The following is an 18520-nucleotide window of genomic DNA, read 5'->3' on the forward strand; positions in this document are numbered from 1 at the left end:
AAACAAGATGGAATGGAGATGTGGAAACACTCTTGTAAAATTTACACTAAAAGTTTAATTGTGAATCTATATAATCTTTCCGATCTTTCTAATATTATAAATGCGAATGTTTGGATAGGTGAATGGATGGATGTTTGTTTGAATTTATATACAGAACGACTGAATAGATCTCGATGAAATTTGTCATTTGTCGATTACAGTCTGGAAGAACACATAGGCTACTAATTAAGTTTTTTAATTCTGTTAGGTTTGTTAAGTATAAATAAAAATTCTTGCAAGAATAATCGTTAAATGAGTAAGATTTTTAATTATTTTATTAAAACTATTTTGTAATATGTTAAGATTATCAACAGCGCGTGTAATAAACTTTATCGTTTAATAAATAACAAGGAAAAATTTTTAAGAATAAATTTAAATTAACTTAATTTAATTTGAATATTATTGATAAAATTCTTATGATTATTTTTTGTTATTTCTTTAAATTAGTTGCAAAATAAATTTGAATTGTTTTATGAAGCCAACTATTCACACTTGGCAAATAACGGCGAACAGGAAATACGAAACAAACATGAACGTGTGGATAGGTGTTTGCCTTTTTGTATCTGGTGTTCGCTGTTTGTGCGAGTAATATAGCCGGTTTTTCTACAGAAATCATATTCAGAATAAAGTGTTCTTGCCCATCTTACTAATATTATAAACGCGAATGTTTAGATGCATGTTTGTTTGGAGGTATCTACAGAACGGCTGCATGGATCTCGCTTAAATTTTACATAGATGGTAGTCTGGAAGACCACATAGACTAATTAAGTTTTTTTTCATTCCGCACGTATGGAGTCCGCGTGACGGCTAGTCAAGTCGCCAAGTGTAAGGATGCTTGTTTTTGTTGGATGTTTGTGATCGATGTTTGGCACGTGTTTGGTAATTATGACTGTACCAAACACCAAGCGTACGGAACCGGCTTAAAATGTTATTGTTAATATAAAGATTTTTTTTTTTACAAAAAATACGCGACATTGATATCTGTTATTTTCATTGTGTTATATTCAAATAAAAGGAAAACTTTTTAGTTATGAAGAAAAACTGATATCATCTTATTGTTTCCAAAGTGTTTTTATGTGCATGTGGCAACATTACGATCTAACAGTTTTGATAATATTTCAAATTCTTTTATTATTTTACAAAAATTTTACATATACAGCGTGTCCCAAAATTCATCGATAAACAACAGTGGTAGAGCCCGCTTTAACATATTCGCACGAATCGGCCCGGCTCGCCCGGTGAAATACCACGACCACACAGAAGACAGGCGTCAAGTGGAAGCAATTCCGCGTTTCGTCTGATGAGTGTGCGTCCCGGAGGCCAAAATTAGTCCTCTTTCCCTTCCCACCCTTTTTCTTATAAGGAAAGGATGGGAAGTGGAAGTGGACTTTTCGGATGAGAGGAAGCAAGGAAAGGGAAGATATTTTCTTTCTGTGCATCCTCTTCACCGTCGATTAAAGGTAGGCAACGCATATGCAATTGCGTATATCTATGGGCAACGGTCACTTCGCTATTTCAGCGATTTCAGGTGACCGCTCGCTCGTTTGCCACCTTATGATATAAAAAAAAACTGTAATGGTAAAGATCGATAACTACTCGATAAAGACTAAAAATAATCCAACTTTTTTGTTTAAAAGTTATATGAACTTTTGTAACTTTTGTTATAATTTGATATCCTCCACCACGTGATTAGACACTATGGCTACAAATATGAAGTTATTCCTGCATTTTTTTTTGTATTAGCTACCTAAGTAACGTAGCCATTCAATAATTCCTATACGTTGTTGAAAACAGTCTTAATCAAGAAATTAATACAGCTTCGCTCCAAATTCGACATCTTTATCTTTACTGACAAATCATAAGGAAATTAAGGTAAAAAAAACAATATCCTTTCCCTGTTAAATTTAATACTTTAATAAAATGATCTTAACTTCAATATAAAAGCAAATATACAAAAACTTCCTTAACTTATAATAAAAAAAAATATGTATTTTTTTTAATTTCATACATTTAGTTTAAGGTATAAAAAATCCACATGTCTTGTCTTTTTAAAAACTCGATGTGTCTTTATGTAATGGACGTTCTAAAAACATTCACATAAACCATCTTGACAATACATTTATGAGAATGTTTCGCCTGTGTAAACTCGAACAAATATACAACATAAATTGTAGGTTATATTTTTTATGTATTATAATTTTTTTTTTAATTTTTTGGTACATTATTTCGCTCTAATTTTATTACATTTATACATTTACTTAATTTATATTTTTAAAGTTCCGTATCTCATAGACAAAAACGGAACCTTTTATAGCATCACTTTGTTGTCCATCCGTCCATCTGTCAAGACCCTTTTACTCAAAAACGCGTGAAGGTATCAAGCTGGAATTTATTTAAATATACATATTATTATAATTATACTGTTTTCATTATACTAAAATCTACAACAATATGTCTTTTCCCTTCAACCGTCACATTTTTTTTATTATAAAATATTAAGTACATATTTTACTTTTTTTTTTTTACAAAGTCAAAGGAACCCAACCCGAACATACTTGTCAGTGCATTATACAAATATGATAATCATAGTTAAAAAAATAACTTCTCTTGAAGATTAAAAGCTTTTTTTTACATTCACAAACATTTTGACATTTAGATATTTGAAGCTGCAATTTAGTTATCACGATACCAAAAAAAAAACACGAATAAAACAAGAAGAAAAAAACCAGATTGTGTTACAAACATTTTAACTTATTAATTATCTAGGATTTCAAAATTTCAGTATAAAATTAATTCAATATTCACTCCTATTCCTTAATATTTGTTTTCTTAATAATTTTAATTTTAACAACTTTTGTAACTTCAACCGAGAATTTCCACTGCTGTTACATTTGTGTTGACATTGTCATCCCTTTCTTTCTCTTGGAAAAAAATGAGACAGCAATATGTCTAATACAAGACAGTCTAATTCTACGATTAAAAATATAACATCACAGCCTTAAATCGCTCACTACGCGTACATTTTCTTCAAATCTTTCCTCAATATTTTCCCCGTTGTTGTTTTAGGTATATCATTAACAAATGCAACTTCTTCTATCTTCTTGAACACCGCTACTCTATCAGCTACGAAGCTTTGTAGTTCTTCTGCCGACGTTTCTTTACCATTCTTACGAATAACAAAAGCTTTAGGAACTTCTCCGTATATTTCATGAGGTATTCCTATAACAGCTGCATCTTGTACAGCAGGATGTGAACGGAGTATACTCTCTAATTCCGCTGGTGCAACTTGCATACCTTTCACCTGTAATATTAATAATATTATAAATATGAATGTTTACATTGATGGATGTTTGTTAGGTGTCTCCGGAACAGCTGAATCTCGCTGAAAGACATAGATGTAGAGCAGTCTTTCCCAAAGTGGGTAATAACGCCCCCTTGTGGGCGCTGCAGGTCTCAAGGGGGGCGGTAAGAGACCCAGAAAGAAAATGGGGGCGTTGCGTAGAGACCTGGGGGGTGATTTGTAACTTTATTCAGCTAGGAGGCCTCTTAGACAACGACTGCATGAACTATCGACTCTCAACAACAACTTGTGAACATCAACTAATATAAATTAAAGGATTCCTTAAACTCTAATATGGGGGCGCTAAAATATATTTATTCTCAAAGTGGGCAGTAGACAAAATAAGTTTGGGAACCACTGATGTGGAGCATAGTTTGAAGGAACATATAAGCTACTAATTAAGGTATTTTTTAATGCCGCGCTGATGAAGTCGCGGTCGATAGCTCTAGCTATAGTATCAAAAAATAAAGAAGCAATATCGCTAATTTACTTTAATATTTTTCTTGCTTCGCTATAAATTGTTTTTAAACTCTAATCCACTTGACGTTAAACAGTCAGGAAACACAAATTATTTAGAATTCGCGACAATACTAACAATCTGTGTTCGATAAAACATAAAACACTCCTACAGCTAGTTAATTCTATCAATTTTAAATCCTTAATTATAATTCCTTTGCTAAATGAAAAACAGAAGCCAATATTTATATCACTTTTAAATACAAAAGTTCTTAGCAATTGAATTGATTACCTTAATTAGCTCCTTTATCCTGTCTGTTATGTAAAGTCCAGCTTCTGGTTTGTAATATCCTAAGTCCCCAGTTTTAAAATATCCATCTTCAGTTAATGTTTCTTTGGTTGCCTTCTCGTTCTTATGATACCCTTTCATTATGGTTGGGCTTTTCACATATAGTTCTCCGGGCTGCAAATTCCGTGGAGCGTTTTAATAGAAATTAAATAAATTTTGATATATTTGCAGTAATTTTATATATTTGCACCACTTAACTGATTTTCAAAATTTAAACACTATATATATCTTCAAAGAGATATCCTGGCTCTATCTTTTGAGATTCAGTATCTACCATAACGTAGTAAAAATTGATATTTATTATAACGTTAAAAAACTTATGGCCCCAAAAATTTATGGGAAATTCTTGGATTTAATTAAACATTCAACATTAATCATCATTATCTCTTACCTCTCCGATAGGAACAGGATTACCAGTGAGTGGGTCAACGAATTTTAGAAGAACACTGGCCATTGGCACTCCACATGCAGAATAATCCAAGATCGTCGAATCCATTAAGGTCGTTGTCGCCAGAGATGTTGTCTCTGTAGCACCAAAGCCTTGATTGAACTCCAATTTACGCTGAAATATGTTATTAGTAAATGTATTTTAAATCTGTCATTGGTTCCTTTTTAGGGTTCCGTACCTCATAGGACAAAACGGAACCCTTATAGGATCACTTTGTCTATCAAGAACCTTTTTCTCAAACACTCGTGAAGGTATCGAGTTGGAATTTATTTTCTCATGAATTAAATACATTCATTCATGGAGCAGTTGTCGGTCATTACTTAAATCTATAGCACTTTCAATTGACTATATTTAATTTTGTTATTTTTCATTTTTTACTTCAAATAAAAGAGAGTTCGTAGAGTGCCATCTACCTAAAAATATTGCCAACTTAATTTTATCTTATCATAACTTAGTTTTGATCAAGTCGTTAAGTGAATACTTTCCCTTGTGATCCACAGATGGCGTTGTATTTATTATTTAAAGAAAGCTTTATCTTTATCAATTGTTTCAACTTTTCACAGTACTATCAGAAAATATAATTAAGTAAATGAATACATACTTTACACTTTTCTAAAATGGCGTGAACATCAGAATCAGCTAAAGGAGCTGCCCCGCATATAACATTTCTTACTCTCTCAAAATGTTCCACTTTCACGTCCGGGTGCTTACCAAGAAGGATCGCTACAAAAAAATATATATAAAATTCACAATCAAAAAGGATTGAAGCAAGCGCATTTTTGTCCAAACTTTTGTCTCCCATAAAAAAAAGAAACATACCGATTGGTGGCACGACATACAATAATGTTGGCTTTTGTTTATCCAATACATCGAGATACAAGCCTGCTGAGAATTTCGGTAAAGATATCAGTTTGCATCCTTTCGCCAAATGTCCCATTAATGCGACAACCAAACCATAAATGTGGAAGAATGGTAGGATGCAAGGCACAACATCCTGGAAGTCACCTGAAAAATTTAACCAATTTCTTAATGAACGCAGCGATGAACTTAATATATGAAAATTTGAAGCCGAGCGTACTGTTAAGGACAAAAAGCAACAATATTTTAAATGCATAATATAGGTCATAAGAGCATCGGTAGCTTAGGGGTTTAAGCACTTGACTTGCAATCTGCAGGTCCTGGGTTCGAATTCCGGCATGTACAAATGTGTATTTCGATTTACATATCCGTCGTTCTTACGGTGAAGGAAGACATCGTGATGCAACCTGCCTATATCTGAGAAGAAATTCAAAGATAAGTGTGAAGTCAACTAACCCGCATTGGGCCAGCTTGGTTGACTATGGCCTACTCACCTCTAACATAGGGCAGCCTCGGAGCCCCTTAGTATTTAGCTGATGGTCTGTATTACATATAAATTAAATTACCTTGAGTAAGTAGCGGAAAAGAATTCCTTTTATTTTGCATAATTTCAATAGCAGCTATAAGATTTCCATATGTTATTTCCACGCCTTTAGGCAAACCTGTGGTACCACTTGAGAAAGGTATAAATGCTACATCATCATTATTCTTTTCAACTTTATCCAAAAGACTATAATCAGCTTCACCAGATTCTGATATTTCTGAGTACCGTATTGCACCTTCTGGTATTGGGGCCGATGGATTATCAATGACAACGATTTTTGCATCTATCTTTGCATTTTGGAGACCTTTTACGACCGTCTCGTAACATTGTGGTATAGTGACGAATACTTTTGGTGCAGTTGTTGATACTTGATGGGTTACTTCAACTGAAATTAAAATAAAAAGTAGTTAGTTTAGTTTCTTAAATCTAACGACTGTAAATCTAGTGACCAATAGCCTAATAGTTAAGGGTACGGATTTCCGATCACGAGGTCGGGTGTTCGAATCCCGCCATTTGACTATTTCTTAGTTCTTTCTAGTTCTTCAGCTTAGTTGGAACAGAAATACAAATATTAGTTATTTAAAAAGCAGTAAACAAAGAGGTCCCCTAAATCTACTACAAATCAAGGCAACGTATACAGAGGAAGTTCTGCTAAATACAGTCCTGCCATACATTTAGTTACGTTTTACGTATATCCAATTATGTGCACCAAGGTTTGTTTTGGTACGATTATATCACAAACGATGCGAATGCTCTGACCCTGATCATGTTTACAGTATCCACTTCATTATATACGATCGTTTAAAGGCTGTTGATCTTGAACGTCGACAAAGTGAGGTCATTATTGCAAATTTAATAAGCCTTGGAAATTGAAAACAACAACATCGCAAAACATTGCTTCATTATTCTTCCGTATTACCAAATACAAATAATATGCTTAATATAAAAAAAATTGTGTAAAAAGAAATGGAGCGCAAGAAATATTTCGAAAATCCAAGGTGAAAGAAAATTGAACAGCTACTGTTTTAGTGCAAAAATTGTTGCTAACAACTAGTATTTTTAAATATTACTTTTGTATGGTATAATACATTTGAAATTCTTACGTTCTTTATAAATAGGATTGATTGGAGTTACAACACATCCAGCTTGCAAAGCACCAAACGCGACGACTGGGAATTGTGGACAATTGGGTAACATTGCCGCGACCACATCACCCGGGTTCAAGCCCAGTTTCTTCCTCAGTGATGTCGCGAACACTGCCATGTTCTTCTGCAGCTGTTGATATGTGTAACTTTTCTTTGATTCCGCACATTCCTGGAAAAAGAAACAAAAGTTTGTTCTTTTACATTTCCATAATCCATGCAAAGTCTGGGATGATAAGTGGCGTAGTATTATTTTAGTAGTATTTTGTTTTAAGTGATAGACCCCGCTTTAACATCTTAGCACGTATTGGCCCGGCTCGCCCGGTGAAATACCTCGACCACACAGAAGAAGGCATGAAGTGGAAGCCATTTCGAGTTTCGTCTGATGATTGTAAGTCCCTGAGGCCTCATTTAGTACTCTTGCCCTTTTCCACCCTTTTTCTTATAAGGAAAGGATGAGAAGTGAAAGTGGTCTTTCCGGATGAGAGGATTCATGGGAACAGAAAATATTTTCATTTTGTGCATCCTCCCCTCCGTCGATTAAAGGTAGGCAACGCATATGCAATTTGTCTATAGGCAACGGTCACTCCGCTATTTTAGCGATTTCAGGTGGCCGCTTGTTCGTTTGCCATTTGTGTTTCCTTTGCAGTATCCATATTAAGGTTATGGTGAAAAAATGTGTCCTCTTGTGATCTTATGTCCTTGTCTCCTTGTTTAATTAGAATTTGTGATAACAATAGCACGGTTCTTGTTAGGTGTTAGTAAAGTACAATACTTCGTAAATTTTTGATTTTGATTTGCATTTATCATATTTTTCCATTTTTACTAAAAACACGTGCATGATTATTACAATGATAAAAAATGATAATTCATTATAATATATGCCTATATGATACAGCGACCTTGTTTATGCGTGAATTCTTTCCTAATCCGATCTCCTGCAGTCTAATCGCATAAAAGATAAGATAAACGGCTAAAGCAATTAAATGATATCTTTTTTTTGCATAAAAACTGAATTCTGAAAACTTATCAAACATTATGCCTATTACATTTTTAATAATTATTTATTGTTAAAGTTTCAGTCCTTTTTCTACGGACAAAAAGTTGGATGAAACGTCATATGTCAAAGATTGAGGAATTAAATAAATAAACGCTGGTAACTTGTCTCGAATATTTTGAGCATCTAGGTGCATTGAATGGCGACCTAGAAGCTTACCATACTACGCAATAGGTCGTCGCACTTTCCTTTAAGCAGCAAGTTGCCAGCGCGCTGGATATTACGAAATATCCAATCAAAGTCAACGAACTGAACTAATAATTGAGTTACTCTACCTTTTGCTTGCACATTGCTATTTTTATTTGTAAGGGACCAAAAGTCTATTAAAATCGTTTTGATAGAAACTAGCAACTGGCAGAATACTGTCATTTGTTGAAGTATAGCTTTAGAATATCAAACAGATATTCCAAATTAAAAGTAATATAGTATGCATAGGGTTTTTACTAATACTATACTATGAAATACTAAGCAAAAATATTTTATTTTTCAATACTAATTAAGTGTCATTGTATGCTAATACTACACATACGATTATTTCGCAAAAACCGTGCGAAACTAATTGCACTTTGAACTTGTCAATTTAAATATTCAACCTACAACTTAAAAAAAAATAGTATCTGAGAATTAAGAATAATGTTATTTAAAATGTCATTTTGTTTTTCCGCTTACATCTAGTTTGCTGTCGCCCTTGACTCCGCCCGTGTAGAATTAAAAAAAAAAACTTAATTAGTAGCTTATGTGTTGTGGCAAACGAGCGAGCGGCCACCTGAAATCGCTGAAATAGCAAAGTGACCGTTGCCCTTAGACATACGCAATTGCATATGCGTTGCCTACCTTTAATCGACGGAAAAGAGGATGCACAGAAAGAAAATATTTTCCCCTATTGTTCCAGACTATGTTCTACACATGTGCCAAATTTCAGTGAGATCCATGCAGCTATTCTGAAGATACCTTCTTTTAGACATTATTAGTTAGAATCCTTTAGCGCGAATGACGTGCTTTCGTTACAAAGTCCAGTATCAGAATGAATAGTGAGGGGACATAAACGTCTACATTTTAGTAAGTCTAGTGTTGAGTCAATACACTGTCTCATTTTCGGATTTTCTTCCTAACACTTATAACAAATATTCATTCATCCATGTAAACTTTCGCATTTATAATATTAGCAAGATTAAATTCACACGACAACAGACTTAAATGCACGGCACAGTTATTAAATGTTATTAAGCTACTTTAAGAAGCAAACTTCAGTTAATTTAGTTTTATAATCAAAACTAACTTATAACGTATACTGACATTGTTGATCAAAAACAATTAAGTATATTTCTTCATATATTTATAACAGAAATGGGAGCAATGTATCAAAACATTCTTGTACATTATCTTTACAATATAGAGGTCGTTCAAATCTTAACAACGACAATTGTTGTAATATAAAAACATCAACAAACGATTCTTTATTCATATTGTTGTTTAATTGTTTGCACTTTTAATGATTTTTAGGTGATAGAAGTATCGCAAGCTATCAAAAGACTAGCCATAAATCGCTTTATTTTTATAATTCCTGTTTTAGCGTAATGTTTAGTTCATTGAGTCTTCTAATCCTCCATATTATTATTAAATAGCTATCGCCTGCAGAATTAAAAAAAAAACTTAGTAGCGTGTGCCTTTCAGAGTATTCTACACCTATGCCTTACAGCGAGATCCGTTTTACCGTTCTGATAAGTAAAAACATCCATCCATCTAAACTTTAACGTTTATAATATTAATAATATTACGTAATTGTAATGTGATATTAAATTATTCAAACTTTCGTGAGACTTTATACTAAACTGATATATAAACACGGCTAAACACTCACGTATATACGTCCGATGGCATATACGTGAGTGTTTAGCCGTGTTTATATATCAGTTTTGTAATGTGATAAATTATATTTATATTTGTTTTATAATATACTAGCCTAACATTCTGTTTACCCATAATACCTGCAATTACTTTTTCTGATTAGATCTCGCAAAGTGTTTAGATAAGATAATCTGCTATCTACACTTGATTAGTTCTATAATTATTCCTCGCTCAAAGTGTGTCGCGATTAAAACAAGTCAACGTTAACTAAACAACTCGCAAATATAACATCATCATCATCAACTCGCTACGACCCTACCGAGGGGCTCGGAGCCTACGCTTAGTTAAGAGTGATATAACATAAGTACAAATAAAAAAGCACAGAGACATTCGAGTATGGGCAAATGAGAAACCTCAATAAGTGAGAGTTATTGTTCTTTCCCGCGACGAATGACCTTCATAAGCGAGAAACTCGTGTTTGAGAGCAACCTGTATAAGCGAGAAAAATCACGCTGTCTGGGACTTTCCCTTATCCATGAAGCTCGACTATGTTTAGTTTACAGAATCATAATTTCCCTGTGGTATTCCAATACTATGATATCTCAAGTTACTTACCCGCCTTTTTGTCTAAATCATTTTACCATTTTGTTGGTACGTTAAAATTAAAGAAAAACAACGATTCATCCGTCATAAAATAATTACAGTTTTTTTTTATATAAAACACTAGCTGTCGCCCGCCACTCGTTTTACCCGACGCGATTAAAAAACCGATTCTCAGAGTTGCACAATTAGCATTTGTAGGAGGGCAACATCGTAATCATTACTTCGTAGAATTTTTGGGCTAGCTCCAGCCAATACATTGTCAGCTTATAAGAATCTTCATCCCAATAATCATTTAACTACCTATGAGTTGTTGAGGACTTTTATTTCCTACCCATTTCGGTGAAATTTCATTTGATGTAGATCGAAAGTTCATTATAGCAATATTATCACGTTATAAGTTATAGATAGATGGGAAGCAAATTTAAGTCTTAGACTGTATAAGACTACTGCTTTATTAATCTCATTTTTTACATACTCTCGGTGCTAAAGCATGTTTGTTGGATGGGTCATCGCAATAGTCGCGTCACGTCAACGACTGCGAACCACACGTTATCAAAGTTTCCAAATATATTCGCGTACAAGTTGAATGGCCGCGTGGCCTAATTTGTGTCTAGAAATTAGTTTCTTCGAACCCGAGCCGACAGTTGAACGTAAAAGCGTATGTTTGCAGCGGATTTTAATAAAAATAAATAACAATGTATGATAATATTAGACTTATTTTGTATATTAAATATTAAAGCAAGTTTCCACGGATGATTTTAGTTTCAAACGAAATAAATAGTTACGAATAGTTTCTGTTCTTGAAATTGTGTGTAACAGAATACGAAAAGATTCACGCTCGTATACAACTTACAAAGTTAATTAACATCTTTAATGAACTTATCAAGTGCTAGTATAGCTACAAAATCAAATAACCATTGAGGTTTTTTTGAACATTTGTAGGATGTTCTAAAGACGACTTCGAAAGAGAAATGGAACACGCCTTGTATAGGCTAACGATAGCTAAGTGTCTGCTAAGACGTGTTTCAATCTTACTCATATTATGAATGCGAATGTTTAACATAGATGGATGTTTGTTAGAAAGTATCTAAAGAACGGTTGTATGGATCTCGCTGAAATTTGACATAAATGAACGTAGTCTGGAAGAACAGCTAGTAAGTCAATAATTTTGATTTTATCTTTACATAGAGGTATGCTGCCTTGCAGCAGAACATTAGGACAGTGCAGCACTACTACTATTTGTAACATATATATCAAGAAACTGTTTTCTGAATAAGTGTACATTCAAATAACAGCAGTACTTGTCCCCGGCGTTGTGTGATGGGCCGAGGGCAGAACAGCATATCGTATTATAATTTTATCAGTTGGACGACAAGGCCACACCCCTGCGTGCGAGATTATGATAAGTGGATAATGAAATGTTGCAATCTTATCAATTTTACAATTACATACCACTTTTCAAGAGATAAATATGTTCGCAATTTGTCATTAAGGTGGCATCATCGTACATAAGGCAGAAAGATAGTTCGCAATAGCCCCCATTAAGATACATGGATGGAGACACTTTTTCATCACAATTCAAGAAAAAACTTTTGAAAAATATTGATCTAAACCTCTAATAAAATTTAACGATAATTTTGAATATTTTATCTACGCCAAAAAAAATAACGTATTGAATATTTTTTTTTTCAAACAACAATATAGGTGTCTCCTTTAACCTTTTGTTTTAACAATAAATAATGAAAAAAAAAACAAAAAAAATTACGTTACGTAAATGTTTAATGTTTTTTTTTCTAAATTAATCCTCATTGTTTATATTTTCCTATTTTTTTTTAATATTTCTCAACATTACATTTTAAATGCAAAACTAAATTCTTGTCCGTGTTATAATACCATAGCTACAAACAAAATGAAAAAAAAAATAACTGTCAGTCTAAAGTACAAGGTAATTATATAAAACGAATAATACATTTTTTATTTGAATTTAATGCGTCAGTGTAAATATAAAAAAAGCTTGTAATAAAATCTGTTTATATCACGACGTATTAATTAACATTAATTTTGGTTACAATGAAATAAAATGTACGAATAATTTTACATTATCGTATGAAATTCTATGATTTCTTTGAATTTTAATTACGTAACAATCACGCCAGTAAACTAGAGAGGTAGGCAGAGACCGACGGAGAGACCAGAGTTTACAAAAAGCGACTTTACTTTAAGAGATATAATGTGATTTTGTTTGAAAATTGTATTTGTCTTTTTAGAAAAAGTTACTCAGATATCTTGGATCTTACAGGATAATTAAAATCTGCTGCATGTAATAGTAAATATACTGTATATTTTAAAAAAAAAAACATGTTTTGCGCATGCCAAATAAATTAACAAATTAATTAATCCAAGTCCACAGTCCAATTCAAAACAAAATTTTGCATTTCATGTTCGATAACATGTTTAATTTACATATATTTGTTGATATTCACACATACGCGCTGCAAGGTTACAATTGTTAGAGAAATATAGACTAATTTGTATTCTGTTTAATCCAATTTAAAAAAAGAATAAATGGCACAAAAAAAATAACAAATACTTACAATTGCAACATGATTTATAAAACTTGGAGATTCCAGCCATAGACGGTCCAAAAATCTCATATTAGGAATTACAATGTCTTCCAAAGGTGATTTAATAACATATTGCTCTTGATTTTTTAAATTAACACTCGTCGTGAATCTCCTTAGGGTTCGCAGCTGTTTGAATTGACGTAAGAGAATTTTACGCGCCATGTTTTGCGATTTGCGCGCGCTTTTGGCGGCAACGGAATGAGAACTGAAACGGCGATGAATTCGCGGTTATAGCGCGTCGCGACCGATAAACGATGCAAGCCAAAAATAACATCCGCAAAGGCTAATTTTTACTTATTTAACTACAAATTATTCTAGTTAATAATGTCAATGATAACCTAAAGATAATGATATGTTAAAAATAAGATGGGATAAATATTGGCGCAGAAAAAAAAAGGTATTAATTGCGCAAAATACGCGCTTGTGTAGTAAAGTCTCTACAATAAAAGTTATAATTTTTTCTTTTACTAATTAATACAATTTAATTTTTATGTTTTTGTTCTAGTTTTGGGAGCGATGTATACTCTCGTATTGATTTTTAAGTATTATGCATATTGTAAAACATTATAATAGGCAACGTACAAAAAATAAGAATCTTTTAATAGTTATTACTAATTATTTTTTACTTATAAAAATAATAATAAGAACGATTTTTTTGGATATGTAAATCGAAGTCATGAATTTAATTTTTCTAACAGATTTCATGACTAACATCTGACGTAATCTGTAACAATTGCTACAGATGATGTCAGTTTTTTTTATTATCTTTATTTCGGAATAAAAATTAATATATTTAATAATATTGAATCCTTATCGTTTAAAATGTAATTTAATCGCATTAGGTACGTGTAGAATAATCATGATAGATTACAATTGTCATAAAATGATTGTTCATACTGAAGCAATAACTCGATCCCTGGATGTAAAATTGACAGATAAAATATAGTTTGAAAATGAGTAATTACATAGATAAATAACAAATATTTATATAGATAACCAGCTGTTGCTATATTATCATGCAATAAAATATTTTCTCTAAATTACTCCCACAGATATCTACCTTCAAGTAAAAATGTTGACAGATGTCAAAATTTTGACAGTCGGATCAAAAGTGTTGCCATGATTTTTGTCTCATACATCGCTATACTTACTTATAGTATAAACGCGAATGTTGGATGGATGGATGATTGTTTGAAGGTATCTCCTGAATATCTCAACGGATCTCGATGAAATTTGCCATAAAAATAGGGTACTCATTTAGTTTTTATTGTAAATTCCGCGCGAACGGATTTGCGGTCGACAGCTAGTTTTTTTTATATCATAAGGTGGCAAACGAGCGAGCCACCTGAAATCGCTGAAATAGCGAAGTGACCGTTGCCGATAGGCATACGCAATTGCATATGCGTTGCCTAACTTTAATCGACGGAGGAAAGGATGCACAGAAAGAAAAAATATTTTCGCTTTCCATGCATCCTCTCATCCGGAAAGTCCACTTCCACTTCCCATTTTGTCTTTATAAGAAAAAGGGTGGGAAGGGAAAGAGGACTAAATTAGGCCTCCGGGACGCACACTCATCAGACGAAACACGGAATTGCTTCCACTTGACGCCTGTCTTCTGTGTGGTCGTGGTATTTCACCGGGCGAGTCGCGACAATTCGTGGAAAGATTTTAAAGCGGGCTCTACCACTGTTAAAGTGTTTCTATAAGAAAGAATAATTTACAAGAAGACTTTGTAAATAAGGGCAAAGTCCGGTAGTTTATTCATCAAAGGCTGAATTTCTTAATGTCTATTGTGTCTGTTAACCGCCGCAATCAAAGCATTAAAGTGTTGAAATTGTACTTTATATGCATTGATCTATTCAATTTAATTACTCGAATTAATTATTTCTTGAATGACAACAAAAAGGTAATTTTTTTATGTCGATTTTATGTATTACTTCATCACAAATATGTGTCATAAAAGATTTGATTTCAAAGTTGAATGAACTCCCGTGTAACGCGGCTGAAAAGTATTCGATATTACAATAATAATACTATTTTTATCAAATTTAACGGCTGCAGAATTGTCGCCATGAAAAAATAGGGCCTAGCATGAATATTTGTGACTATTGTTTTTGTATCGTCATCGTCAATTATGTCAAAATTAGTACGAGATTTTTAGTACACTTTACGATTTATTTACGCTGCACAATATATTTGTAATTTTTTCCTACCATTTTAAAAATATAATAACTTATAAAACTTGCTGTAAATACACAAAAATGATACATTTATTAGAAGGTTCTGTGCCTAATAATAATAGTGAAATCCATATTTAGTGGCGGAACGAAGGCGGGTCGCTAATGTATCGTGTTTGTAAAAGATGCGAATGTTTGGCGACTGGGTGTGTCAAGACTAGCTCGTGACCTTGACACTGTCTGCCTCCTTCCGATGTTACAGCATAATGCCGAAACGACGTAACCTTGTCTGTGTTTTTACCGTGAGTGTCCGAGACTAAAATCCCCGTTTAAAACATATTGTTATCTCCGTTTGGTCAATGATAATGACAGGGATGACGATATGTTTTATACCTAGATTTATGTCTCAGAAAACAATGGTTAATCGACTTTACATTATGTAACATGACATGATTGTCGCGAGAAAGCCGAAAAACTTGTTCGTATTATTTTTTTTTTAGGGGGACAGACAATGTTACGATTAGTTGTTTTAACTAAATGTGTATTTTGTTTAATAATTAAAAGAATCTCCTTAACTCTTGGGTGCTTCGTGCACAAACAGGACACAATATTTCTCTCTGCGTATCTTATCTTTTGATAACGTTATCAAAACTAGACTAGAGGTAATCACAATTACCTCGCACGCTTAAAATTTAACTAATTCGCTTAAAACCTTGATTACTTCGTGACAAGGACAATAACTGCAAGGTCGTGTGCGTAACAAATGCAATTCTCTTTAAAAAAAGGGAATCGCAATTTAAATATACTCAGCTTCAAATAAATCTCATAAACAAACGTCACTTTCTAATTTCTTTTTTAATCATTTTCTTTTATCTCCGAAGATTAACTATCATTTATGGAATAAAATACTATATTCTAAGAGATGTTTGTACTTCCCCGGACACTTTAAATCATTTTATTATTGTATATTTAAAAAAGGGTCTTGACAGACAGACGGACGGACAACAAAGTGATCCTATAAGGGTTCCGTCTTTTTCCTATGAGGTACGGAACCCTAAACATATATCTTTTGATCGTATTTTTTTACCTATTGAATAATTAAAATGGTATCTCTATTTCTCGTAATATCTTAGCCAAATACGAAGTCCGTTTATTAGTAAAAATCTATTAAAATGTTACTACTTCTTTAATCTACGTTCACAAGCTTAGTCCATTCATTTACCTTAACCTCCAGGGTTAAGGTAAATTCAATAGCAGCATTAACTAGTCTTTTGATAAGCTATTAAAACGTAATTATAGTATAGAGAAAAAATTACCTTTAATTAAGATTTGCATAAGAATTGTTGCTTAGAAAAAAATATTTATTTATATTAAATAGGTTATAGTATATTGCTTTTACGTTACGGGTCCTGAGTTTGCAAGGCAGTGTTTGAAATAATTAAAGAGTAAAAGGTACAAGAATTAGAACTTAAACGAAGAGAAATAACTTTGTCCTATATCGCGAAGTTTTTTTTCTTATTGGCCGCTTTATCGAACAAGTATTGGTTGTAAAGGAAACCGGTAAAATCGAGTACATGAATAATGTAAACGTAGACTTTCACTTTTAAACATTAACTGCATTCATATTAAACAGGCAATAGTAAAAAAATTAAAAACAATTTTACGACGAATCGAATGTCACCTCGCTTTAGGTAAAAGGCTAAAAGAGGATCCCTTGTTAGTTCTATAGTAAAAATAATGTTTGTGCCTACTTCATGCCTTTCTAATCCACCGAACAAATTTTGGTTAGTCTTTAGTAGAATCTCAACACAACGCCGTAGGCTTATACCTCAAAAGTCTGGAAAATATAAAAAAAATATGATTACATGCTTTCGATTGCACTATAATTATTCCCTGCTATAAATGTTTATTGTAATTAACTACGATAATATATTTTTATTTCTTTGTAACGTGGGAAATTCAGACACAAAATGTTTTTGGTGTAAATATTTGTTACAAGTTTTAATTTAACTAATACTAATATTTAACTAAACTAATAACTTAACAAATATATGTATCTTTTAATTTAACTTGTTGTTGTTTGTGCGTCCAAATATGGCTAATGAGATGCGAGGACGTTCAGTCGTTATGTACAGTCGCCTCAATTGGCGGTGTTCCATCTTTAAAGTTACTATCATTCAAACATATTTTAAATCTTAAAACGTTATAGGTCAATAAATGTTGTAAAAATAATGCATACATCTCTATACAATAGATAGTGAATCCCCAGATTTTATTTATTTAATCCCAGATGTTTTTAATCTGATTTGTTTACTTGTATGAAGGAACGGAGTTTTTAGTTCGTTGAGACATGCAAGTCTTTTATTTGTAAATACGACGAAGTCAATTTGACATGGTCATCATTATGAGCTCACTATACGTCCCCAACGAGGGGCTCGGAGCCTACCTAAAGTTAAGGGTGATTAGGCCATGGTCAACCACGCTGGCCCACTGCAGGTTGGTTGACTTCACACATATCTTTGAATTTCTTCTCAGATATGTGCAGGTTGCATCACGATGTTTTCCTTCACCGTAAGAACGTCGGATGACCAAGTCAGTACATATGTACTTTTATCCGACGTTCTTACGGTGAAGGAAAACATCGTGATGCAACGATTTGTGAAGTCCACCAACCCGCAGTGGGCCAGCGTGGTTGACTATGGCCTAATCACCCTTAACTTTAGGTAGGCTCCGAGCCCCTCGGTGGGGACGTGTAGTGAGCTGATGATGATGATGACTGATTTGGTATCGTTCTTCAAATTTAGACGTTCCCCTTATTATCAAAATGACTTTTCAGTTGCAACGTTATGATAAAATAAATATAAATTTTATATATAACATTTTATTATAAAATTGATTCAATAACCTTATAAACCTCAAGTTATTAGCAACATTTATATAAAATTATTCTATTTGTCATGACAATAAAATATAGTAATAAAATTTTTATAAAAAATCATATATTTCCCTATTAATTAAAATATTTCGCAAATATT

At 32.9% G+C, this 18520-nt stretch overlaps 1 protein-coding gene across 1 annotated transcript; it reads right to left on the reverse strand.

Moving 5' to 3' along the window:
- Positions 1–2859: 2859 nt before the first annotated feature.
- LOC106121650 (4-coumarate--CoA ligase 2) lies at positions 2860–13566 on the reverse strand. Its single transcript, XM_013317368.1, has 8 exons — positions 13279–13566; positions 7138–7348; positions 6057–6419; positions 5452–5637; positions 5234–5355; positions 4576–4746; positions 4128–4298; positions 2860–3340 (listed from the first exon to the last, which is right to left on the reverse strand). The coding sequence occupies exons 1-8, from the start codon at positions 13468–13470 to the stop codon at positions 3050–3052; spliced, it is 1707 nt and encodes a 568-aa protein (XP_013172822.1). The 5' UTR covers positions 13471–13566; the 3' UTR covers positions 2860–3049.
- Between the last annotated feature and the right edge of the window lie 4954 nt (positions 13567–18520).

This window comes from Papilio xuthus, unplaced genomic scaffold, assembly GCF_000836235.2.
Source record: "Papilio xuthus unplaced genomic scaffold, Pxut_1.1 DF826938.1, whole genome shotgun sequence".
In the NCBI taxonomy this organism is placed as follows: domain Eukaryota; kingdom Metazoa; phylum Arthropoda; class Insecta; order Lepidoptera; family Papilionidae; genus Papilio; species Papilio xuthus.

What these genes read in the sequence shown, in the direction of transcription:
- LOC106121650 (XM_013317368.1), bottom strand. Translation starts at nt 13,470, where the DNA reads ATGGCGCGTAAAATTCTCTTACGTCAATTCAAACAGCTGCGAACCCTA. An exon ending in CAATCCTATTTATAAAGAAC is followed by an intron (nt 6,420 to 7,137) that starts GTAAGAATTTCA and finishes TTTTAATTTCAG; the next exon opens with TTGAAGTAACCCATCAAGTA. An exon ending in TTTTCCGCTACTTACTCAAG is followed by an intron (nt 5,638 to 6,056) that starts GTAATTTAATTT and finishes TAAATTTTTCAG; the next exon opens with GTGACTTCCAGGATGTTGTG.